The 27,595-nt window shown below is 44.7% G+C and overlaps 1 protein-coding gene across 5 annotated transcripts in view; it reads right to left on the bottom strand.

Moving 5' to 3' along the window:
- Nucleotides 1–27,595, bottom strand: part of prdm5 (PR domain containing 5) — a 368,385-nt gene that overhangs the window by 61,027 nt on the left and 279,763 nt on the right. For all 5 annotated transcript variants that reach the window (XM_078543358.1, XM_078543346.1, XM_078543337.1 and 2 more), the window contains one exon: nt 10,039–10,124. In XM_078543358.1, the coding sequence (XP_078399484.1) occupies nt 10,039–10,124 (86 nt within the window). The remainder of the gene's footprint in view (nt 1–10,038; nt 10,125–27,595) is intronic.

Consider the following 27,595-nt stretch of genomic DNA (forward strand, 5'->3'; position numbering starts at 1 on the left):
AAAAGGGTCCTTTCACACATCCGGGATGGAGGAGGCAGCCCTGGCATGAGGTGGAAGCAGATCTATGGCAGCCTAGCTGAAGGGGCGTTGGATCAAGGCTTCCCTGGTGTCCCTGCCTCCCTGGAGGTTACTGAGATCTGTCTGCATGCCATCAGCATTCACCTCACCGTGCTCTTCTTCTAAATCATTACTGGACTCATCATCTGTGGCCTGTGCAGCTGCGTCAAGATCCCCTACCTCCAGTGGGGCCACCCTTACTAGTGCCAGATTGTGGAGAGCGCAGCATGCAAACATGATCAGTGACACCCGCTCTGGGGGTGGGGGTATTGCAGTGCACCCCTTGAACGGTCCAGGCATCAGAAGCACATCTTGAGAAGACCAATGGTCCTCTCTACCACTGCCCTTGTGAAGGCATAACTCGTATTGTAACACTTCTCTGCCTCTGTTCTTGGGTGGCAGAGAGGCGTCATGAGCCACTTCTTCCACAGATAGCCTTGTCACCCAGCAGACAACCATCCAGTTGGGCTGGAATACTGAGAGCCTCGGCACCTGGGAGTGTCTGAGGATGTAGGTGTCATGGGAGCTGCCTGGGTACCTTGCACAGACTTGCAGAATCTTCATCCTGTGATCACACACTATCTGCACGTTCATGGAGTGGAAGCCCTTCCTGTTGACGAAGGCACCGGGCTCACCTGCTGGCACCTTGATGGCCACATGTGTGCAGTCAATGGCACCCTGGACGTGGGGTAACCCAGAAATCGTTGCAGAGTCTCTAGCTCGCTCAGCCTAGCTAGCCTCATCTGTACGGTAAAGAATAAATGTCAGTACCCACCTGAACAGGGCTTCTGTCACCAGCTTGATGCAACTGTGGACAGATGATTGGGAGGCTCCATACAGAACCCTCACTGAGGCCTGGAAAGAGCTGGAGGCATAGAAGTTGAGGGCCACTGTGACCTTCAGAACCACTGGCATGGGGTTTCCACCCACATAGTCAGAGCTGATCTTAGGGCCGATCATCTGACAGATGTAGGTCACTGTCTCCCTTGAGAGGCTGAGCCTCCTTCGGTATTGCACCTCAGACATATTGAGGTAGCTGCATCGCCACCTATACACCCTGGCAGTAGGATAGTGCTGTCTTCAGCAGCCCCTTCCGCCTTGGTCTACCTACTGGCCCTGCGCCTCTTGTGCCTGCACCTCTCCTCCCGCAGGTCCCTCCCCTGGAAGCTGCATAGGGACACCTGGCCTCCTCTCCCTTCTGCCCCTCTCTTCCTCCCCAGAGGAGGTGCCTCGAGTGGAGACCACAATCCTCATTACCAAGGTTACAGAAGGCCTTCTGATACCTGGAGGGGTCCACACAGTCTAAATCCTCCAGGGGCCTGGCAGACAGCAATGAGTCCTGAATTGAGGCCTGGAAATGCTAAGAATGAAGCCCCAAACAGAGATGAAGCTGCCAAGTACCAATAAGCAACCAGCTGCAAACTATCTCTAAAATGCTCGCTATCCACACTGGCAATGCTGCTGACCCTTTTTATCCCGCCCTTGATGAGGTTTGTGAAAATGTCAGTTGGCCACCTGCCTGTTTTGCCCGTGCGACGAACAGAAAATCGCACAGGCAAGATAAAATCACAGGTCAATTGGACTGTTAAGGGCCTTAAGTGGCCTGTTAATTAATGGCGGGCACCGCTCCGGCACCCGCACGCGCCCAAGCGAAATATCACACGAGTGCGCGATGACTTTGGGACGCTCACCCGACAGCATCGCACGAAATTTTACTCCCGTTCAGGTCGGGCGTGCGCCCGCCTGATAAGGGAAAAATTCTGCCCACTGGTTCAGTGTCCACTACAGGTGCTTCTTTCTTCAAAGCGTGCTTACAGCAAACGTGGATTTCTCATGAAGCTGCCACCGACCAAATGCCAGCATGCCTTTAAATTGGTGGCTGTGTCTGAATTACGGTTCGTAGCCTAACCCTGCTCCCCTAAACGTCCTGCCCTACACACCTGAAGAGTCTCCCTTCGCTTGTCAGCTGCCAATTGCTGAACGGCAAGGGCGGAAGCAAGTGGACCGTGCACTTCCCCTTAAGTGACCCTTATCCACTGAAAACCATAAAATCCAGCTGATAGTCCAGGCAAAATCATATTTATTTTTTCTGTTCAATTCTTATCCTGTTAAATGGGCTTGTACAATTTTGTGCCAATGTGTCACATCATTAATCTAGTGGGAGAGGGAGCAGTACGTGCCCTTATATGAATTATATTGGTGAAATTATATGAATTTCTGCAGAGGCTTCTCAATCCTTCACCGCAATTTCAGTGGAAGATCAGTAGAAACCCCACAGAAAAGTCGTAAACTGATGCTTTCGCTGCTTCTTTGGAGTTCCTGTAAATGAAATGAAATTATAGTGGGAGATTGAAGAATTTCTGCAGAAATGCTACTCTGCAGTCACTGCAAGCTTACTACAGATGGACCATGCCATTAGAGAGCCAGCAAAAATATAACTTGCGCTAAAATGTACATAAAATGGAAGTTCACATGGAAAATACTCTTCTGCATGCAACTTATATAAGAAAAAATAAGCTACAGGAGACAATTAGGAAAATCCCCATGGAAATTCAGGATCAGGTTCTAGAGTTTCACTTGAGGGCTGTAGAATTTGATGAATGTCACTACAGCATTAGCCTTTCTGAACTGCATTTGATGTCTTGTCGATTTAATCACACCATTTCCCTATTGTCAAAAAATGAGCATATGGCCCACGATTTAAGAATGTACATTTTGTTTAACTAGTTAGTAAACTTGGCTACACATTTTTAATAGACTTTAACCTCATGAAGATAACAACAAGATACTGCGGATGCTGGGAATCTGAAACAAAAACAGAAAATGCTGGAAAAAACTCAGCAGGTCTAACAGCATCTGGGGGAGAGAAACAGAGTTGACGTTTCGTGTGTATGACCCTTCTCAAGAGCTAAAGAGAAGTAGAAATGAGATGAAATTTATACTGTTTAAGGGGGGTGGAGCAGGTGAAGCTGGATAGAAGGACAGCAATAGGTGGAGGACAAAGGAGAGATTGACAAAGATGTCATGAACAAAAGGACAAAGTGAGTGTTAATGGTAGTGGTAAGGACGAACAAAGGTGCCGATAGTGGCAAAGGTAAGAAAGCAGAATGTGTTAGTAGCAGAACAAGGATAAGTACTCTGAAAAGAACATGAACAAGTAACAGGCGGCCCTTGTGGGGTGGGGGAGGGGCTGTGGTGGGGGAAAAAGGATGGAAAATGGGTAGAAAAATGGGGATAAAACAATGAATAAAAATAAAGATGTGGATTAAAAACAAGAATGAATTTTTTAAAAAGGGATGAAGAAGGGGATGAAGATGGAGGAGAGTTCATGGCCTGAAGTTGTTGAAGAGAGTTCATGGTCTGAACTCTCTTTACAGCCTTCCAGAATTAATATTGAGTTCAACATTGGGTAAAGCATTTGTCATGGTTGTGTGCGCAAGATGTGAGATGTGGTAGTGAGGCTTGTATGTGAGGATGAGGTGAAGCTATGGGTGGGATTTTCCAGCCCTGCCTGTCGCTGGGATCATCCAATCCTACTGAAAGTCAACGGACTCTTGGCTGGGCTGCCGAATCTCCCACGGCTGGTCCCGCCATGACAGGGCCGGAAAATCCCGGCCTATGAATACTAGATACAAGTCATGGTCGATAAAGAATATTGTTAGGCGAGTGAAAAGTGTGTGGTGAATGGAACAGTGTGGTTAGGCTAGTGTTTCATTTCAAAGGATATGGCATGTGAAGATGCGTTCACTGAGCTTGACCACTTAAATGAAGCAATTAAATTTGTCCCTGTATTGTATCCAAGTGGTTGGGGCTGGACTTCTTGTATTATTCGCAATGTATAAATGCTCCCACTACCTTCTCAGCGTCCATCTGGGGGATCTCCTGACCCATTCTGGGTAGAGAACCTCTCTCTTCCTGTCCACCTTCTGCACCATGGTCTCCAGTGCTACATCAGAGAACCTTGGAGAATGCTCTTTGTGCTGCTGCACATTTACACCGTCCTCCTGCTCAAAGACTTTGGCGGTATTTTATGTCCTCCTCCCCCATGATGAGTTTGGAGGTGGGGAAGGCATTTAATCAGATGGGATGTGGTGGGTGAGGACCCCACCATCTTTCCACTCCACCCTGATTAAGTCTGTGACGAGAAAGGCCAGTTAGGTGCCTCACCCCAGTGCTGTTGAGAGGATCCCTCATTTAAAGGTACTTGGTGCCTGATTAAAGGGCCCACTGAAAGCCTCTCCCTAGCCCTTACTGCCAAATCCCCTACGCCTTCTCCTCTGCAACACTGGCCCCCATCACTTACCTCTGGCCAGGGCCTCCACTGGGTATATTTCATGCAGCAGCCAACTGCCTCCCTGATGGTGCTGCTGAGCAAAAGAACTACTGGCCTCTGATTGGCCAGCAGCTCTCAGTGGGCGGGATATCCCACCCCAGGGATCCTGACCCCATGGAAGGCCCGCCGATGACCTGTTAATTTCCCAATTAGCTTGTAATTCAGCAGGCCTTCCCCAAAGGAGGAAATATTGGTCTCTCGCCAGCTCTCCAACCGGCAACCAAGACCCTCATCACCTCCATAAAATTCACCCGACTCTTCCAGCACTGGCTGCAGCCAGAATGTACTACCCCTTTGAGACATGTAGGCAAGATTTAAATGGTGCTAGTCTCATTCGAACTTTGGCCTCCTGCTGAGCCTTGCAGCCAAACAACAGTGAGTTTCAAGCTAGGTTTCCTGCTACTATTATAATAAACAGGCAGCACAAACTTTACCTACTGCCTGCAGCAGAATGAACAGGCGCAGGTTAATTGTGCATTGTTATCCCCCGTGCTGCTTTGGGCCACCCAATTTTTCCCCCACTATCATTATTCTTTGGCAGCTTCACCTTCATCTATGTACATTCTTCCTTTCTCTAACCCCAAATACACTTCCATTTGTCTCCTCTGCTAAAGCCCTTTCCAAGAAGTTCAGTTACTTATTTTGTGCCAAACCATCTTTTCCTTTTAAAAGTTCTTAACGCAATGAAGCAGAATCCATCTCAGACTTGAAGGCTGTAACTATTTCTAGGGAGCTTCTTCTAGCACATGTCCTGCATTCTTAGACAGGATACAAGGAAAAAGCCTGTCATGTGATAGACAATCCCCGCTCACCTCTAGCTATCAATATATCCCTTCACTTCAGCATTGCAACCATTTTTCAATGTGAATGTTACAATATTTTAATACTGTCTAACCATGGATTGTTGCCGCTCTTGATTTTCAGACCATGCTTCGGGGTGAGTCTCAGCTCCCTACAACTCGAGCTTTGTCTTGTAAATAACATATCTGGAAAATGAAGGGCAAACCCTGCCTGGTAATTATTTTTAGCTACTGGATTTAATTATTGGGTTAAGATCTCACTTTGATCTTCAAAGGTTATAATGCATCACATAAGAGTTTGTTTTAAGTTTGAAATATAAATGAATTCATTTCACAAAGGATGAACGAGCATATTCAACAATATGGGCCAGAATATCCGTGGAGTGGCAGCCACAGGCGGATTGCCACTCCGCTCCTTTTTACTTACCTTGATTGGGAGCTGCACGTTTCTCACCCGATCGTCTGACCTGGGCCTGGTGTGCAGCGCAGCAGCTCCAGAGTCCCTCCAGTGCAAGGCAGCAGCGTCGGGGAAAGTGAAGCCATGCGCCCTTTTTACAGCACTAGCTGCTGTGTAAACCAGGTAAGTTTAAAGGTCCCAGCCATTTTGAGAAGCCAGGGAGAAGCTAAGTGTGTAAGGTAAGTGGGTGAGGGGTTTGGCAGGGGGAGGTGGGTGGTGTTGGGGGTTCAAGGGAGGTGGTCAGGAGCTCAGGGGATGGGGTGGTCGGAGGGTGGTTGAGGGAGGGTTGGGGTTGGTGGGTAGTCAAGGCTGTTGGCAGGTAGTCAAGGCGGTTGGCAGGGTAGTCAGGGGTGGGGAGGGTGGTTGGGGGGAGGGGGGCTGGGGGTAACCAGTGGGCATTGGGGGGGGTGGTAGGGGCGTGGTCGATGGGGTGGTGGTTAGCCAGGGAGATAGCTGGGGGTCGGGGCGTCTGCACCATTGTTATCCAGGAGCTAAAAGTGGTTTTAATCCTTCCAACTTTTCCTGTGTAGCTATTCTGCTAAGAGGGTCGGAACTATCTGATGTCTTTGATTTAAATCGGAGTATCAGATGGTTCCCTGCGCAGGGTAATTGCCTATCAGGCGTTTAAACTTCCTGGACAACTGCTGTGCAGTCCTTGCCTGGAGACTTCCTGGGGATCCCCAGCACATTTTCCAGGGTATCTCTGGAGAACGGAAGTTCTGTACCTATATGAAGTAATTAGATGCTTACAGTAGGCAACCTGCCATCCACTTCCTAGGGTGGACAAAGTAATAAATGCTTGAAATTATAAGGACCAAGTTAATCTTCTCTCAATGATGTTTTAATTATACAATCCCTTTCTTCCTTTGAACAACATCAACACACTGGTTGATTTGTTGCTTCTCTGAGACTTAAAACTGTCTCCTCTCATGGGTTTTGCCAAAAGCCCCACATTTTAACCAGAAGATTTATCATTTTATATCTCTACAACGGAACTTCCCAAAAGCCAGTGGAAATTCTACCCTACTGCTCTCACAAGGTCAAAAAGGACTGTCAGTCAAATACAAATGGAATCAATCGCACTTTGTTTACATTTGATTTAACACTCTTTAAGCTTGTAATCCATAAATCTGCAGTATTGTATTGGAACACGGTGGAATTTATATATTTGCGCCCACAGGAGCATGCAATCAGGACATAAAAGATTAAGGAAACTCAGGCGCACGTGTGCACGCATTTACGGTCTACCTGAATTTCTTTGCTCTTTGATGCCTGTCTATTGGTCTGTATGTTCAGACACATTCCAGCTCATCATAATGGTGCTGCTCTCACACCAAATTTCCTTAATTTTTCACCCACTTTAAACCATGGTAAATGAAGCCTATAATTTTAGGCACAGCAGGAAACAAATTGAGTTTTTTTGATTATCCTGACTGAGACCTCCGCTGTACTGTTTCATTGAACGTTATCTTTTTTGCATCAGTGCAAGCCACATTAAAAATTGAAAAGCTTCCACAATTACATGTTCTCAAACATGCTGTGCCTAATGTGTGTGAATGATGGTTCAATTGCTTAAAACTTTGACATTACAACTTGGTATATCCAAGCTTCTAAATGACACTAATTTAGGAGGCATAGCAAGTTGTATACAAGTTACATCGGGTCATAGATAGACTAAGTGAGTGGGCAACTCTATGGCAGGTGGGGTTCAATGTGGAAAAACATGAGGCCATTCACTTCAGATCTGAGAAAGACAAATTTCTGTAATGGAGAGATCTGGGGCAGAACTGTTACCTCAGCGGGCAGGCGCGTGCCCGACCCGCTCGAGCGTAAAATGACGTGCGTTGACATCGGGCAAGCGTCCTGACGTCAATGCGCAGTCTCGTGATATTTCGTTGGACGGGCACGCGCTGGGGCCAGCAGCACGCCTGCTGACAATTAATAGGCCTGTTAAGGCCATTAAAAAGATAATTGAATGAAATTTTTTGCTACCCGCTGCAGGTGAAAAACCCAAGTGGCCTTTGCACTTTTCAGGAAACCTCGCCATGGGCAGGATGAGGTTTCCAATAGCAAATAAAATTTTAAAAATTTAATTAGTAACAGAGTCACATGAGGGGACATGTTTTATAACATTTTATAAACCTTTATTGCTTTTTTGTAAAACTGTTCATCTCCCTGAGGCAGCTCTGTGCCTCAGGGAGATTTTCAAACACACACTCATGCGCATGCTCATGCATGAAGTTCCCCGATCGCCCCGCTTGCCCTCCTCCTCCCCCCACACAGGCAGCGCTGAGCACTGCAGCGCATGTTTCACGCTGGGTAGGCCTTAATTGGTCCGCCAGTGTGAAATCGCGGTCCGGCCCCAATCACAGGTGGCGGTCGGCTTCCTGCCCACTCCCGCCCGCCCCTGCCAAGCCCGCCCGACAAGGGCTAAATTCTGTTCCTGGAGCTGTGGAGGAGCAAAAGGGTTTCCATGTTTAGGTACACAAATCTCTAAAAGCTAATGCACAGGTAAAAAAGTAATCCAAAAGGAAAACGGCACCAGAAAATGCTGGAAATACTCACCAGATCTGGCAGCAGCTGTGGAGGTAAAAACAGTTAATAGCCTGAATTTTCCCAACCCCCGGAGGTAGAAGTGGGGGAGTGGTGAAGAGGCAAGGAAAATTCAATTAACTCATATCAAGTTGGCTCTGCTACATGTCCCCATACTTGTGCACTACTCCCAGACCTGGGCTCCCAGCAACGACAGCTACCCGCCCAGCAGTGGCAGGTTGCCAATTCAAGCACTTAATATACAATCCAGAAAAATCAAAAACATTTTATCTGTAAAGATTTTCTATTAGCACTGTAATTACATATCTGCCTGTGTAAATGCCCTTTGCTCTTGGAGGGAAGGACTGTGGAGAATGAGAAATATCTGTGTCTTGAAAACCAAACAACTGGGGTAGTTGCTGAACTGCATTTTTGCAGTAAAGAACTCTGATAAATTTCCACATACACACCATTCAGTCATAGCCATCAAAATAGTTGCCAAGTCTTCAGAAGTTGATTCTAAGTTTTGCTGTTGTATGCTGTAGAAAATAAGTTACTCTCCTACTCAGCGGTGGCATGCAGCACAGCACATTGGAGCCTCAATGCCACAAAAGTTGTGGTCTCAGCCACTATCAAGTGAGGATCTGTTTAATGGATATTCAATACCTCCACTTGCAGGGAGAGTTATCACTGAAATGCTTTCCCTTGCCTCCTGACAGATTTCTCACACTGGTCTCTCCTGGGAGTTGGGGTGAGTTACCTGGCTGCTTCCAGGCAATGCTCGTCTGGGTGGACCAAGTAGACTGGGAAAGAGGTTGAGAGGTCTTATCATGCTCACAAAAATAACTGATAACGTGAATACAAAAATAAAAATCCTCCTGTAGCTAACTTAAAAAAAATTTGTATATAATCAGAACATCTGGGACACTTAGAATAAGGACCCGGCAAATTTACCAGGGGGAGCAAAGTCTGAACAGACAGTGTGCAGGCCATTCGAATACTATTTTGTATATTCTGCACATATTTTCACCTGAAAAATACATGCCTGCTTCTGGTTTTAGGAGGCAGCATGAGAGGCAGGGGAGTAATCCACTCACGGGATGTGGTTGGCCTTTAAATATTATAATGAGGTCCAGCACCTTCATTTTAGCAATCATTCTATTTCTAATCTCATGTTGGCTGAATTTCCCATGCCTCAGGGAACCTGGCAGGTGAAAGGAGGCAGTAAGGTCTGCTATGTGCTAAGTTAGTTGTAGAAAACTTTTATGTGGGAATGTGAGCCAACGAGGCCAGAACAGCAGCAGTCAGACAGGAACCATGGTCATATTTCTCTAGAATCTTGTGGCACCTTTTATCATTTTGCATTCCAACTGGAGCATAAACACTGATTCCAATGAGTACCCTGTCGTACATATTAGCAGTAAATTTGATATCAAGCGGGCTATTAGGTTGTAGCCAAATCTTGTCATATTATTGGTCTCTCAATTTTGTAACTATTGTTTCCTCTGAGTTCCACTGAAGCTATATTCTTACTTTTGCAAAATTTGTAATCATTCCCATCGCCTTGCTGCAGCAGCTTATTGCAGGATACCTAGTCATTTGGTGGCACAGTGTAATGACCATGTCTGCAAAAATGTGAAGTTACTCATGGCTAGGAAATAGTTCTAACAGCTGAATTATATATGTAGATATAACCAGCAAAAAAGAGAGAGAATCAGGGTAGTTTCACCTTAAAAGCTTTGAAAATTAACAGTGAAGTTTTGGTTCAAAATTACTAACTTTACCTGTAATCTGCATTGCAGCAGTTGTTTTCACTATTCAGAAGGAAGAAAGAAGGAAGAAACATGATCTCCTCTTACCCGTGTGTGTGTTCTAATATGCATCTTTAATCCGTCATTCTTGCTGAAAGCTTTGTCACAGTAGGGACACTGGTAGGGGCGCTCACCTGCAAACAAGACAGATAACCATCAGTGAAGCAGAGAACAGAGCACAGAATGACAGAAAAGAAGGGAGCTGCTGCCTTGCGGCACATCAAGGGAGCACAGCATGGCCAGATGAACACTTTCTCCTCTGGTTTTAACTTTTTTTTTGATCAAACAGGGAGATCAGAGCTTTGGATAAACTGTGCATAAAGAAAGGTTTCCCTCAGTCACTTGAAGACTGGATCAAAGTTCCACTCTGAACTGTTTGATCTTTGCTAACAAGGTACAACTCCACACATAGATCTTTTATTTATAAAAAGCATATAAGGCAACAGTGACCTAATGAATGTACAGATCATTCCTATTATTATATATTTAATATTAACTGCCAGCCAAAATGGACTCCAACATTATGTTTAGATACCAAAGTAAAGTTTTACTTTGATGTATGTTAAAGTTAAATTTTAAAGTTTTCAAAAGCAAAGTTTAAAAGTCACTAAACTCCAAAAATGTAGAATACACCCAGTGTATACAATATACAACACAAAGTAAAATGAATATTGCTTCCCTGAACCCTCATCGTTTTTCCCCAAGGCATCTTATTGTGTTACCAATGCCATTTAACTGAATGCCTGATGCAAATATTTCTTTGTAAGTAATAGCAATTAGAATCCAAAAATAAATTATGTATCTTTTATGTTCATTCCTGACAATGAACTTTCGCTGCTTGCTCTTTTTCAGTTTCTATTCCTGTTGCCTGGATTATAAATTATACTACAGTTAAACTCGCACTGAGTACTCAGTCACTTTCTGAAATTTTTTATTTTTTAGAAAATGACACAATCTTCAATTTCAATGGTTTACTTTTCAGAACATTTTCCGTCACTACTAAAAGACCATAAGACCATAAGACATAGGAGCAGGAATTAGGCCATTCGGCCCATCGAGTCTGCTCCGCCATTCAAAAAGGACCCAAAATATTCTGGAACAAAATAATCTTTCTAATGCTCTATGTATGGTTCTGATAATTAGTAAAATATTGTGAAAATCAAGTTAAGCATCCAAATGCAGTTAGTTTCCAACTGTATTTAATCAGAAATTTGAAATATCAAACTTGACCAGCTGGTCAAATATTTAGGCTTAATATTTTAATACTGTTCTCCTTTATGCTTGCTGATGTATATATGTAATTGAAAGCGGCCCTGAAAAGGTGACCCATTGTACTGCCACATAAAGCAACAAACAGTGGTGAGAATGTTAAAAGATACCAAAAGAACAGACACATACAGAAAATGCATTAATGTATTTCCACAGAATACTAGAGTCCAATGTTTGTAACATATTTGCATTTACATGTCTGTACCTGCGTATCTACCTGTGATTATGGAATACTTTTTTAAACAAAAGTTAAATTATTTCAAATATAGCTATTATTATTATTTATGGCTTCAACAAGCCCTTGATAAAGTTAAATTGGGTTTTATTCATGTACATCAATTCAATATAAAGCACCTTCTTAGTTCAATCTCAGAGTCTCTACTTATCCCTGCCTTTACTACACCTAAAACAATTAGAAGCAAGGTAACTGAAGATGATGGCATACGATAAAAACATTTATCCCTACATCTGTTATCACACAAATTTTGTTTATGTACACTGCAGAGAGATAATTTATCACACCAAATTCCATTCAGTATATACAATAAAGCCATGGCTCCTTCAAGGCAATATATCAAATAAAATAAGCAGCATGACTGGAAGTTATCTGCTAAAATCTTACTTTGTTCTCTACCTTTGATAAGAAAGCCAAGTAGTTTTAAAAAATGTATACGATGAGCGAATTAGAGATGATATGAAAATCAAAAAAAACCATCAAGAGAGATGGAGAGAAATAGAGAAGGGGTGACAGAGCGAGAGGCAGATGGAATTACTCAAACAAAAACACGATTAGTGGACCTGTGTTGTCCTGATTACTGTTTGATTTATTCAGTTCTTGAAGTGAAACAGAGAGGAAGTATTTTTCTTCCATGAGAGATGAAAAAAAAAGACTAATACCAAGACGCCAGTGCGTAAAACGTCAACATTAACAGGAAAACAAATAATTATTTTGAAAGATACAAGGAATCAAAAGGAGTGAAGACTAAGCCATGTAAACCTCACATTATGTTAAACTACAATATGCATAGAAGGGATATGAAACTGGTGAAATGTGGCCAGCAATGTAAGGCTATTTTTGTAAAGTGATAGATAAAACTGTGTGTCAAAGACCAAATAGTTTCTTTCATGGACTAATTGGATGGAAATATTATGGGGTATCAGGAAATGGCTGATGTGTTAAATACATTTTTCACATCAGTCTTCATAAATGAAGAGCTCAGACAAATTCCAGATCCAGCTAAATGGATTTTGGAATCTATAACATCTGCAGAGGTCAGTAAAGCATGTGTTGTGAAGAAACTCAAGCAATTAAATATTTATAAGCAGCAGAACCAGATGGTATACACCTTACAATCCTCCAGGAAATAAAAGGTGAGGTTCTATTTCATGTTTAGAAGTTCCACAAGCACAGAAATTGCACCTGAGGATTATAAGATGGATATGGATCAGGGAATCATTAGTCTAATAATGGCAATGTGGAAATACTCAAAATAATTTCATTGGATCTCATCAGTGCCCATTTATATATAGTTATAGAAATAATAGATCATGCCTCATAAACCTACCAGAATTCAAAGAGGAAGTAACAAAATTAACAGATCAAAAATATCCTGTTAATATGTAATCACAACAATTCTCTATGTGAAGCTTCCAACAAAGATTAAGATTCATCTAATAAATGGCACATTAAATAGCTGAATTGGGAACCGGCTTGGCAAAAATGGTTCTCTTCAGATTAAGGTTAAGGCAGTGGGTCATAAAGTCAAATTGGTCTCAGTTTTGATTCCTTGTGTATGTTGAGTTATCTGATCTCAGTTAGGATATTGGTAGAGGCACAACAACAGGTCTCAGCATCATTGGATTATGGGGAGGGGGAAAGAAAATTTGCTAGGGTTCCTCTTTCTAATAACTACCTAGCAACTCCTATTAGAAATACAATTGCATGGAAGTCATGTGGAGGCAGGGATAGGTTGGTTGCAATTGCCTCCGGTCATTGAATAAACAGTTCACACTCATTGCTTAGGCTTATACGTGAAAAATAGCCATTTGGGCAATGTACCTGCAGCTAAATTCTGCCCATGGAACTATAACCCAACAATGAGTTATTGCCTTGAGGTGAGGGTAGAAAAGGCAAAGCAAGAGGAGAAGAAAACTTGCAGAAAAGGGAAAAGGCCTTTTTAAGACAAAAGGAAAGCAGAACGAACGTGACATTACAATTAAGCTCCATCTACATAACAACAGTTACTACATGACAAAAAGTTATGCATTCAATTGAGACATTTCAACATGATAAAATACCACATAAAGCTCCACCACAATTTGTTCTGGGTCCCCTACCATCTACACTTTTCAACAGCAATATTGTGGGACATACTTATAATATTACAAAAAGTGCTGATGGCACCAATATGTGGCCTGGTGATTAGAATAAGCAAAGTTTATATGAGTCAAACAAACCGAATAGAGTAAGTGCTGGGCTAAGGAAAGGCAGATGGATTTCAAAATGATTAAGTAAAGGGAATCCATGCTGGTTCAGGAAATATGAACCATGTGTACATAGTGGATGGATCCTATTTAAATGGGCCAGTTAATTGTGGAACTGGGCAAAGCTCAGTTGTACAGAGATACATCAACAGGTAACTCTCTTTGGGAGTATGGCATTAATATTTTTCTACAGTGTCTCATCTTTCATAGGGAGGGAAGAAACCAAACAGAGTGTATCATGTGGGCTGGTCACATGAAAGAGATTACATTATGTTAATTTTAGGTTTTGGTCAAGTGTGATATTAGTACACAAAACTTTTAAACTCGAACCCAACCCACCTTGAAGTCACCCACTTGTGTTTTAATGGACAGGCCACCAACCCGTCCCCAGGAGACAGGTTGTTCATTTAAATATTTTAATGAGGCTGTATGCCTCAGGTTGTATCTGTGTTTCAGGTTTATTCTTGGTTGATGGGGTTTCCCAAGCCTAGGAAATCCAGCATCTAAAGAGAGGTGGGGACTGCTATATGGAACAGGTGTTTTTCCAGCACTTACTTGTGTGAGCTAGGAGGAGCAGGGGTGTTTCTCCCTCACCCCACATGCCAGCAAACCCATTTCTCTGTCCACACAATTGGAATTCCTCCCCTGATCAAAGGCGTCCCAGCCTCCCTCAATCGGCCTCCCCCATCTCGGCTACTGATCTCTCTCCGTGATAAACCACCTATCCTCCAAGCCACAATATACCAACCTCCCTCCTCAAGATATCCAAAAAAACCTACCTGCTCCTGGCCAATGGCCTCTTCCACAGTGTTCTCTGCCTGTCAGAAAGCCAAAACTGTTAATTGGGCAAAATAAAATATGCATGTTGGTGGACTTAAAATTGCAAATATTGGGCCCAAAGTCTTTATTGTTTCCAGACATTATTTCGTAGGAAGTTCATGGACAGGATTTTTAGTTCAGCGGGCGCTCATGATCAGCGAGCCCTGGAGCCGCCAGTGAACGGAATGTTAATTCACGCTGGCTGGCCAATTAACGACCAGCCAGAGAGAAAGGTGCGCTGAAAGGCTCAGCGCTGCCACGGTAGGGGTGGGATGAGGGTGAGCGCTGAAGTCAGTGCTGGTGCGGGGCAGCGTGGAATGGAAGCTCCCTGAAGGCAGAGAGATGTCTCAGGGAGTTGAAGAATTTAAATGCAAAAAATAAAGATTTTAAAATCCGTAAAAAAAATGCCCACATATCAGAATCAGTCATCTGGGCATTTACATGATGAAAATTCTGTCCATACATTTCTTTTTATATTTAATAACAGAAACCTCATCCTGCCTGTGGATAAGGCTTCCTGAAAGATGCAAAGGCCGCCTGGCCGATTCGCCCACCTGCCAACCGTAACTTTATACGGGCAACGAAAAATCTCCGTTAATTGCGGCGTTAATGGGCTTAATCACCCTCTTACTTGATGGCGGACACACTTCCAAGTTCCCCACAGCACCTTCGGGGTACGCCACCCGCCTCCTCCCCAGTTATACTGCCCTGAAGCTTGGAAATTATGGCCCATGATATCCTGCCTGATTTTGCAGCAGACTGTAAATACTTGTTCCAGAATTTTAAACCCCAAGGAATCTTGATATTGTTGAAAACTAAGAACAAAGGCATTTTAAAAAAGAAAACAAACCATGCAGCTCCAACTAACTGTCACCTTAATCCTCATAAGAAATAATTGACCATCTTTTTAATGAGAAACCTCTAAGAATTACATTTGATTAACGATGCATTCGATGAAAATGATGTGAAATCTTTCAACAGTGACAACCAACTGTATAACCACCTAATAAATGCAAAACCTGCCATGTCTAATTGTATAAAAATTCACAATTTCCCTTAATTCATTACTACATTAATGTATTTGGTTTAGATGCAACTGTGAAAATTTTTAGTTTATCATTAATCCCTGTCTGAAACTCAATGGCATACAGGTGAGATATCTGTACGCAAACTCTTGCCCCTTACTCCTGGAATGTTGTGTGGATTGTGCTGTAATTACACCAATGTGATTCTCCCCACAACATATTCAATGTTATTTCTCCCTTTGAGGCTCCTTTCACGCAAGTATGAAGTAAAGAAGTAACGACAATTTTACTGATTGTCAATAACAACGTATATAAGAAAGGCAAACCATTGAAACTCATCCCTCTACTATCCTGTCTTCCCCATTTTAACATCTACTTGCCATTTTAAATGTCCCAAATGTTTCTGTCTCTCATCAGCCTGACTGGGAACTTCTCCAAACATTTATAATTCTTTGAGTAAACAATTTGCTCCCAATATCTGTTTTAAATTTACTCTTCACTATTTAAATTTATGCCTCTGGTTCTCCTTCCTGACTCACTTTGAAGTTTAGGTACATATGAGTTCTTAGAAAACCAAGATTGTGTGAGGGCTTGGCATGGGTGAGCAGTAAATCAGGAACAGGTTGATGGTAAACACTTCCTGGCATGCAATTGTGAGTCATCTAGCTGGTCCCTATTACTATGTGGTGGTCTTACCTTGAGAGTTTCCTTAAAATATGCCATTTTCTCTCCCATCTGTCCCCATGCTCAGCAGTCGCTATTATACGGCATTGAGCCTTGCTGCCATCTCCTGCATGCTCCCATTCTAAACGATCAGACTGGTGGGGAGGGACCACTACACAACTTGTCCACAGGTTCCATTTCATGCCCCCTTATAACTTTTGGAAATTTTGATAAGTATTTAAGCGACTAACAAAGGCTTCAAAATTTTTTGATCCCCTTTATTGTCCATCCACCTTAAAGGGCAGAAGGTTTAGGTCGGTGAACGGGCACAATCAGCGGGTCCGGGGTCGGCCAGGGAACAGACCGCCGACCATGATCGGCCCCCAACCACAATTTCACGCTGGCTGGCTAATTAATGGCCAGCCAGTGTGAAGCGTGCGCTGAGAAGCTCAGCGCTGCCGGGGTGAGCGCGGAAGGAAGGTGGGCACTGACGTCAGTGTGGGCGCAGGCAAGCTCTGATAGAAACCTCCCTGAAGGCAGAGAGCTGCCTGAGGGAGCTGAAGACCTGAAAAGCATTAAATAAAATTTTTAAAAATCAGGAAAAAAATGTCCAAGTATCACAATCAGTCGTCTGAACATATTCATGATAAAAACATTGTCCATGGATTTTTCTTTTTCTTTCATTTAATAACGGAAACCTCATCCCACCCTTAGATGAGAATTCATGAAAAATGCAAAGGCTGCTTGGCCGATTCACCTGTCCACCTGTAAGGTTGGACGGACCATGAAAACTCAGAGACAATTGCACCTTTAATAACCTTAATTTCCCTCTTAATTGTTGGCGGACGCACTTCCGACTTTTGCGTGCACCCGCCAACCGAAATATCAGGTGAGATGACATTGGGACACTTGCCCATCATCTTGCGTGATTTCGCTTCTGATCAGGTTGGGCACACGCCTGCCCAATCAGCATAAATTCTACACAGTGCGTGCCTGCTGTATTTTCATCCCGAAGTGGTACGCATGGGCTGGAGTTGTGGGCACAGGCTGGAGCCTGGGCCATTGCCTCCTGAGGCAGCAATGGAAGCAGGTGGATGGCAAGGCCAGCAGGTTAGGAGGTCTGCCTCCGCTTACTGGGACAGTGGCCCAGTTGTATTCATGGTTGCTTGGCCCTCCAGCACTCACCCACCCCCCCCCCCATTCCCTCCCCATGCCATCTGATATCTCCCATATCCCCATCATGCCCTGTCATGCATCATCCCATCAGGCTCCCTCATGTCTTCCATCATGTCCCTCATATCTCCTGTGTACTCATAACTCGCAGCTCCCCACAGAGCTGAATGCATTAGTCAGTCTGGAGCTCAGTCAAGCATTCATAATGAAGCAATCTGCCAAATCAGATGTCAAGCCTGCTCTTGTTCATACAGTTGCCAGATGTCCTCACTATGAATGCTTAGTTGAGCTCCAAAAATGACTAATGCATTCAGCTTTGTTTGATTGGCAGTTTTATTCATTTGTAGTAACTTTATCTTTCCTTGAAGCAGTATTTCAATTCCTGTTTCTGGAGCCCAGGAAAGGCTCCATGTTGGCCAGTTAAGTGCCTGATATTCACTCAATTCTGATGGACCTTCCCAAACACAGGTTCCTGCAAGTTCTCCAGCTGGTGAGCAAAATCCCTGCGCCCAATATTAAATTCCACCTTACATCTCCTGCAAAAACCTGACCTGGCTCCATCAAAATTGTGCGAGGGGGCTCGGGGTTCACTACCGTCACCCTGATTGCCTGCTGGCATAAATTGCCGGAAACAGGAATGGTGGTGAGGATCCCAGAATTGTGCACCACCAACCATTTTTAAAGTCCTTCCACCTCCCTTCTGATCCAGACAGAGGCATGAAAATCTGACCCATTGGGTGATGACTAATACTGATCACAGTATAGCATATTTATAATCTATGTGATATTTTCCTGAGTCTGTAACTAGGCATGCTGACCACAGTGAATATTGGAACAAAGAGTATGTTAGAGTACAGGCCTGTAAAAAGGCCAATCCAATTTCCTCTATTTAAATTAAAGGAGGAAAATTAGGTGGCTTCTTTATAGGCATGAACTCTAACTTGCCCAGTTTTCCAATATATTCTAGAATTCCCGACAATTCAATGTGCTGTATACATACCCAGGAAATTCTCCACTTTTTTCTCCAATGATGTCTCATCTATGGAAGTTATGCTGTGTGATGATGCAAAAACTCTGTAGACTACTATTCAGGTGATGTACACCAATTTTTCATTTTAACTTAACATTGAACGTTATAGGTCCACAACTCCCATTCCATTTTCCAACTCTGAAAAATCAATCCCATTTATGTATACTTATGGTGCATTTTTTCACCACTGCACATTGCTCAATATTTCTTGATTTTAGACTTGTCATTTTTCATTGTTCCTTCCATGTCTACTATTCTCTCTCATTTAGTTCTGCAATCACATTTAACAAGCATACAATTGGGGTTTGAGTATCCAAATCATTTATGTAATTTAGAAAACAACAGGTGTTGCAGCACTAAATCCTGTGGGATATCATTCAAAGCAACCCATTCCCAAAACCTAACATTACACACCTCACATATACTTTGTATTTCCCTGTTTCTTCCCATTTATTTCTACATGCTGTTTTCTTCCACTTGGCACGATAAAGTAGTGTTTCCCTTAGGAGGAGGAGGATTGAAAGGAAAATGTGCCCCTTCTATTGGCATTACCTATGTGTGAGAGAGTAATGCCCTGGAAACAAATTACCTGGCCATTACTCCTCAGTCAAGAGAGCAGGTTTTTAAAGGGAAGGAGCCCAAGAAGTGAAAAAGGGAAGTAAAAAGCCAAAAGCAATAAAGAAGCAAATAAAACAATATTCAATATATACTGTGCACAATATATTCTCTCATACTATGGGGAAAGTAAGCAATGGGTTAATTGCACTTATGAGTGTTGTGCAAGAATAAACAAGCATACAAACTTTTCCAATTGGGAGTCTTGGGTTAGGCAAAACTCCCCATCTCCCCCCAAAGGAGCGACAATATGTTGTTTTAAAGTATTCCTGCCCCACTGGGCCAGATGTTCTAATGGCCATGGTTAATGGTGTGGCTGCCTGCCGCTATTATTCAAATGACTACCATCCCCAGGGTTTTTGTTGGGGTCAGGATGAGGGCAGACAGGAGTAGACCATAGGTTCCTGACTTGCCTGGTCACTGTGGCAACATGGAGCTGCTGTTGACTCCCAACCTTTAAAATCTATCAAGCCTGGTTACAGGTGATCTTTTGTTCCATCCACATGCCATGCATCCATTGTGTTTGATCATTTCAAAACCCCAATCTGTGTAGAGTCACAGGCCAAGCAAATAAAGAGACCGCATTGTCTCAAACACACAAGTTTTCCATTTTAAATTTATATGTATCACAAATCACTAATAATTGCACCCAGAAGTCTGCTGCTGCCAATGGACTCAAATGGTGGTGCAAGATTCCAGGACTGGCAGTATGAGATTCAATTTGAACTAAATGAACAAGTCTCACATCTGCTGAAACTTAACACTGGCTCTCCTGTGACCTCTGGGGTCCCTAATCACGGCAGTCACCCTTCAGACACCAAAGAACCTGCTGGTGCTAAAGCTGCTAATGGGTCCACGCGCACTTTTAAGTTCAGTTTCATTTTTCTTTAATGTTACGTTTTGGGCCACTGAATAAGTGATGACAGCTGAAAACAGCCACACTCTTGTCCCCACAGTTATGATTTTGCCAGTAGTGGTCTGAAAGCTATTAGGGCTGCCTATTAGTAATTAATTGCAGCTTTAGTGCTTGCTGATAAATGTACCACTGCTGAGGTTGAGCACAGGTTGGAAGAGGTAGATACTGAAATGTGAGATGGCTACTTTTAGCCTCAGTTACACAACCAAACATCAGCATGCCTGAAAATACAATGGCAGCCAATTACTTTGGTGTGAGATTGCATAACGTTCATCCTTCCATATCAAAGGAAGAGCCAGAACATCATACCATATTTTTGCAGCAATACCTGGCTGATACCTGGCTGATAAACAACACAATGGCCATCACATGACAGCCCTAAGGGCTGCCACTCTTTTGTCCAGATGATCCAAATCTAACAGCAATATCCCAGTAGCCCACCCAGTGTCAGTGCTCCCCTGTATTGATAAGCACTTATGTTAATAGATCACCAGCTGTGGCTCAGTAGTAGCACCTGCCTGACTGAGAAGAGTTCAAGTCCCACTCCAGTGACTTGAGCACATAATCTAGTGCAGTACTGAGGGAATGTGGTGCTGCAGGAGGTGTCAGCTTTCAGATGAGATGTGAAATTAAGGCTCCATTTGTTCATCTTCCCCATCTGGAATTGCAGCATTCAGTGGGCAAATTCCTGCACAGCACAGCCAAGATCAGGCACACAGCAGAGTAGAGCTTCACAGTATAATGTATCAGTGCTCTAACTGGTGACACTGTCATGTCAGCATAGTGTTCAATATTCACCTTCAATGCTACAAGCACAAAGTTGTAACTCAAGGGCAGAATTTTTCTGTCGGCATGCGGGGGGTGGGATCCGCACTCCAACATGTAATATGACGCGCGGTGACTTCGGGTGCGCATCCCAACATCACTGCACGCCATCGCGATACTTCGGTGGGCGCGCACGCAATGATGTTCATTGCGTGACCGCCATTAATTAATGGGCCACTTAAGGTCCTTGAGGCTCTAACTGACCGGGATTTTAAGGCACCCGTGCGATTTTCAGCTCGTCGCATGGGCGCAACAGGCAGGCAGGTATTAGAAATTTGCATGTAGCTCATCCACGGGCGGGAGAAGAGGGCTCAGTGGGTTCGCAAATCCAGACATTTAAAAGTTACTGCTCAGAAGTTAGTGAAACTTGCCTGTGTGAGGTGGGAAAGTTGAAAATGCATAGCAGCTGCTTGGACTGGACTCATAGCCTTCAGGTCAGCACTTATCAGTGAGGATTTGTTTTGGGACCTGTAGGTTTCAGGAAGCCTCCCCGAGCCTGGGAATGGGAGGTAATCTCTCCACTGGAGGCACCTCATCTGAGGAGGAAGGGGGGGCTAGAAGGGGGAGGAGGCCACGAGTGCACATTCAGCCTGCAGGGGAGCCACCTTTGGGAGGAGAGGCGCAGGCACAAGGCGCGCAGGGCCAGGAGATAGTCCATGGCGCAAGGGGCCACAGAAGATGCCACTATCCTGCTGCCAGGGTATACAGGCGGTGAAGCAGCTACCTCAATATGTCAGAGGTGCAATGCTGAAGGAGGCTCCGACTGTCAAGGGAAACAGTCAACTACATCTGTCAGATGATTGGGCCTGAGATCTCCGCTAACTGTGTGGATGGACACCGTATGCCAGTGGCTCTAAAGGTCACAGCTGCCCTCAACTTCTATGCCTCCGGCTCTTTCCAGGGGTAGGTGGGTGATCTTTGCGGTGTCTCCCAATCAGCTGCCCTCACTTGTGTCAAGCAGGTCACAAATGCTCTGTTCTGGCATGCATTGACCTTCATCCACTACTGCTGGGACAAGGCCAGCCAGACAGAGCGAGCCAGAGGCTTCACGGCCATTGCTGGCTTCCTCCGCGTCAAGGGTGCAATAGACTGCACACATGTGGCCAACAAGGCGCCAGCAGGTGAGCCCGGTGCCTTAGTCAACAGGAAGGGCTTCCACTCCATGAATGTGCAGATAGTGTGTGATCACAGGATGCCGATTCTGCAAGTCTGTGCAAGGTACCCAAGCAGCTCCCATGACGCCTACATCCTCAGACACTCCCAGGTGCCGGGGCTCTTCAGCGCTCCAGCCCAGCTTGATGGATGGCTGCTGGGTGACAAGGGCTATCCCCTCAGAAGGTAGCTCATGACGCCTCTCCGCTATCTAAGAACAGAAGCTGAGCAGCGGTATAATCAAAGTCACGCCTCCACAAGGGCTGTGGTGGAGAGAGCCATTGGTCTTCTCAAAATGTGCTTCAGATGCCTGGACCATTTTGGGGCACACTCCAGTACCCCCCAGATTGAGTGTTGGTGATAATGGTTGCATGCTGTGCTCTCCACAATCTTGCGCTGCAAAGGGGGGATGCAGTGGGCGAAGTAATGTAGATGGAGTGGCTGCGGCTGAGCACGATGAGTCCAGCAGTGAGTCCGAGGATGAGAACGCACAGGGAAATGATGAGGGGGCACATGCTGACCCGGGCATACTCTAGGGAGGCAGGGATACCCGGACGCTCTAATCCAAGGAACCTTTAGCTAGCACAGCACATATGGATCTCCAACACAAGCCTGGTCTGTAGCCTCCATCCTGTCTGGGTAGGAGCGTTGACGATGGGCCCAGTCAATAAATGTAAATGACACAAATCACTCATCAAACCTCAGGAATCCATGCACCTGCCCAAGAGGCACCTCCAGCCATTTTAGACGACATAAATTTAATACTGTAACAAAAGTCTCTTGACATAAGAAATAAAATGGTGTTGCACTTCGCAATCAGAAGGAACTCATAGGGGGGTCAACAAAAAACCACCAGTGATGAACCCGGGTTGTGCCTAAGGTGCCTTCATTTTACGTTTGCGGGTGCTACATCTTTGCGGTGCCCCCTCGCTGGCACTGGCATCTGAGACAGCCTGCTCTCCCTGATGTCCTGTTGGCCTTGATGACCTTGGCGGACGTCCTCTGGCCCGTTGAGCCTGTACTGGCTTTGCCTGGGAGGGAGCGGCCAGTTCCACAGCTGGCATCTCCCCAGTCATCGCAGCCTCATTGGGTGCCGCGGTCACTGGCAGAGAGGCAGAGGAGCTACCGGCCTCATCCGGAGCGACCCGAGAGGCGCCAACAGAGACAACAGGCAGCTGCTCCGCCGACGTGATGTCCATTCGGCCCTCCCTGCTCACCGTAGATGGATGGGCACTGAGGTGGGATACCTGGTGCCCAAACCACTGCCCACACAGGCACTGACCACCGGAGGTCAATGCTGCTGTGAGGGGTTGCAGGTCCGAACGCAACCCCAGGAACCCCTGATCCTGTCCCTGGAGCTGCCTCTCTATGACAGTCACCACTCTCTCCATGGAGGAAGCTTGGCGCTCAACCATGAGGCTCATTGCATTGGCAATAGTCTGTGTAGACTCCTCTACCACTGACACCAAGCCAAGCACAGCCTCATGTATCTCCACCAGATGGTCCCACACACCCGGCCGCATCTCATCAGTTGGCTGTATCACCGACGACTCGAGAGGCTCATCATCATCGATGGACTGAGCATGTGCCTGGGCCGCTGCAGTCCTCTGGCTGCATGGGCACACTCTGTCTCTGCCAACTCCTCCAGCGACTGTGAAGTGCTCTCACCACTGTGACCTGCGACATCAACCAAAGATATGATGCCCACCGAGGTGCCAGTATCTGCGCTGGTGCCTGCCTGGCAGAGACGGTGCGACGCTTCTGATGGTGCAACTTCATGCCCCTCAGGTGTCAGAGGGGGTCCCTGCTGCTCTGGGTCCCGGCCCTGCACCGCTGATGCTGAAAGGAAGAGTAAGGACATTCGATCAGTTAGCCTGCGGGCAACGTCAACGTACATGCCTGTCCCCTGGATCATCGTGTGCTCATTATTCCACACGCAATGGGCAAACCATGTTGGTTACGTCACTCACTCAACAATCAGCACTGCCATGGATGTTGGGAGACTACTGGTGATGTGAGTGCTGGCCATTCATACCTGCCCATAGAATCCCAGCCTCTCTGGCTCCGGTGGACTTGGGTGCATGGCGCCTCTCCAGGTTGAGGGCAGCAAAATCTGGCCTGGCCCACTGCCAGTCCTCAGGCGCTCGGCGCTGTTATGAGAATTCTTCTCCTGGAAATGAAAAAATAGCATTGATAAGTGATACTTGTACCATCAATCTCCTCGCGGCCGGCACACCTCAAGCCCAGTTGCCCATTGCAGGGGTCCCGTGCATCCTTCCCCCGCTACCGGTCAGCATTCACACAAATATGCCAGGTCAGTCCCCCGCCAAACTGTCAAAGGCTTATTAAGGCCATTTAAAAAGCCAATAAAGGAATTAGCTGAGCTGCCCATCCAACCTTAAGGTTGGCGGGCAGGCAAAGAGCCCAGGCGGCCTTCGCATTTTTCATGGTACCTCATCCACAGGCGGGATGAGGTTTCATGAACGTTTTAAGTGTTTGAAAAATTTTTAATAAAATTAATGGACATGTCCTAGCTCATGGGACAGTTTCACACGAGGGAACACGTCCTTAAATTTTTTTTTACCTTTATTCAATGTTTTATAGGTGAAAGTAATCTCCAAGGAACCTCTGTGCCTCAGGAAGATTTCTGCACTCATTCGCACGCAACTGTGAAAGAGCGCACTCCCTGACTAAGGCAGCCCAGGCCTGCGTCATGCTGGGCGGGCCTTAATTGGCCCGCCCACATAAAATGGCGGCGTCCAGCCGATCAGCTGCATGCCCACCCCCGGACAACACCCCCCAATGAGGAGAAAATTCTCCCCCTGGAATGAGTGGGTTGTCTCCGGAGGAAAGGTTGAGCAGGCTGGGCTTGTTTCCATTGGAGTTTAAAAGTGTGAGGAGTGACTTGATTGAAGTACATAAGATCCTGAATGTTCATGACAAGATGGATGTGGAAAGGATGCTTCCTCTTGTGGATGAGTCCAGAACTAGGGCACACTGTTTTAAAATTAGGGGTCCCCCTTAAAGGACAGAGATGGGGAGATTTTTGTCTCGGAGGTTGTGCGACTTTGGAACTCGCTGCCTCAGAAGGCAGTGGAAGTGGGATCACTCAATACTTTTAAGGCAGAGATAGATAGATTCTTGTTAGGCAAGGAAATCAAAAGTTATTGGGGGTAGATGGGAATGTAGAACTCGAAGCACAAACAGATCAGCCATGATCTTATTGAATGGCAGAGCAGGCTCGAGGGGCTGGATGGCCTACTTCTGCTCCTATTTCGTATGTTCGTAGAATTCCCAGCCTCTGATCTGCTCTTGTGGCCACAGTATTTATATGGCTGGTCCAGTTCAGTTTCTGGCTAATGGTAACTCCCCCAGGATGTTGAGAGTGGGGGATTCAGCAATGGTAATGCCATTGAATGCCATGAGGAGATGGTTAGAATCTCTCTTTTTGGAGATGGTCATTTCCTGGCACTTATGTGATACAAATGTAACTTGCCACATATCAGCTGAAGCCTCAATGTTGTCCAGCTCTTCCTGCATATGGAAACGGACTACTTTGGCATCTACGGAATCACAAATGGTTCTGAACAATATGCAATCATTAGCAAAAATTCCCACTTCTCACCTTATGATGGAGGGAAGGTCATTGATGAAACAGCTGAAGATGGTTGGGCCAAGCACAATTTACAAAATCTGATTTCTGTAGATGTCACATGTTAGTAAACCTGTCGGAATTAGAAGCTGCAACATCAAAGTTGTGTTTTGCAGAGGAGTTGATTGATGAATGTTCACAGGAAATTTGCTGTGGTATATTTTTGAAACACGCCTAATGTTCACGTTTCTCACATGTTCTTTCAGGTACTTAAATGCAGTCCTAAGGGGTTAAGTGTTTTACTGCAATATCTTCCAAGAGGTTGGGGGGTTGTTTCTTTCATGAACAAAAGATAAGCAACATCAGATTTAAAATAAAAATCAAAGACATGCATTCCTCAGATAAAATATAACACAGCACACAGAAAAAAGACAGTCTTAACCTTACAAAGTCTATTTAAAATTAATCCTTCATTTATCTCTGTTGGAACAAATACAGTTGGCAATCCCACCCACTTCATTGGTAAAAATATAATCAAAGACAACATTTGGATACATCTTCTACAACATAAATAACTTATTATGTGCACCTTCACTTTTCATGTGGTCCATTTGTTAAAATCGAAGAGTGTGAAGAAATTAAATTTTACTTTTTGATCTGTATTTAAGTACTTGAAAGAACGTGGGAGAAACGTGAACATTAGGCATGTTCCAAAAATATACCACAGCAAGTTTCCTGTAAACATTCATCTTTCCAACTCCTCTACAAAACACAACTTTGATTTTTTTTTTCCCAGCCTACGGAAGATTGCACCTATAAATCTCTGGGAATTATTGGCAAAGCCTTGATCAGAGTCCACATGTTCAAGGTATGGAATCTCTGTATGCCTTCCAAAAACCACCCCAGGCTTTGATGCCTTGTTTTCGGAAGAATTCAAGGTTACGAAGATCTCAAGACTTGACTCTACTGATTAGTTGATAGCTACATTATCCTTTCCTCAATTATGAAACACGTTTATAATAGATTGTAATGGAGATGTACAGGAAATACATTTTTTTAAAAACTTATTAAGCACCGATTTCCTCAATAGCTCTGAAGATTGACTGAACTCTCTCCTGTCGTCATCCCATGCCTTTATAGTGTCCGGATGCTATGAAAAACAAGTTCTCAAGTGCTGTGGCTGTGTGGGGTGGTTGGGGGAGGGAGTGGGGGTGGTGGTGTACTGGCCATACATTAAGAGCAGAGAAAATAAATAAAGCATGATATGAAAAGTCATGATATTTCCATTATGAAACGTGTCATAAGAACATAAGAAATAGGAACAGGAGTAGACCATTCGGCCCCTCAAGCCTGCTCCGCCATTCAATAAGATCATGGCTTATCTTCTTGTGTTTCAATTTCCACATTCCCATTTACGCCCGATAACCTTTGATTCCCTTGCTTAACAAGCATCTATCTACCTCTGCCTTAAAAATATTCAATGACTCCGCCTCCACCATCTTCTGAGGCAGAGAATTCCAAAGCCACACAACCCTCAGAGAAAAAAATTCTCCTCATCTGTGTCCTAAAAGGGTGTCCCCTAATTTTAAAACAGTGCCCCCTAGTTCTGGATTCACCCATAAGAGGAAACATCCTTTCGATGTCCACCTTCTCAAGGCCGTTCAGGATCTTGTATACTTCAATCAAATCACCCCTCACTCTTCTAAACTCCAGCGGAAACAATTCTGTCCAACCTTTCCTCATAAGACAAACTACTCTTTCCAGATATCAATCTAATAAACCTCCTTTGAACCACCTCCAATGCATTTACATCCTTCCTTAAATAAGGAGTCCAAAACTGCACACAGTATTTGAGATGCAGTCTCACCAATGCCCTGTATAACAGAAGCATAACATCCTTACTTTTATGTTCAATCCTTCTCATAATAAAGGATGGCATTCCATTAGCCTTCTTAATTACTTGCTGTATCTGCATACTAACTTCTTGTGACTCATATACTAGAACACCTAGATCCCTCTGCACCTCAGAATTATGCAGCCAT

The sequence above is a fragment of the Cetorhinus maximus genome, chromosome 1, assembly GCF_964194155.1.
Source record: "Cetorhinus maximus chromosome 1, sCetMax3.hap1.1, whole genome shotgun sequence".
NCBI classification, from domain to species: Eukaryota; Metazoa; Chordata; class Chondrichthyes; order Lamniformes; family Cetorhinidae; genus Cetorhinus; species Cetorhinus maximus.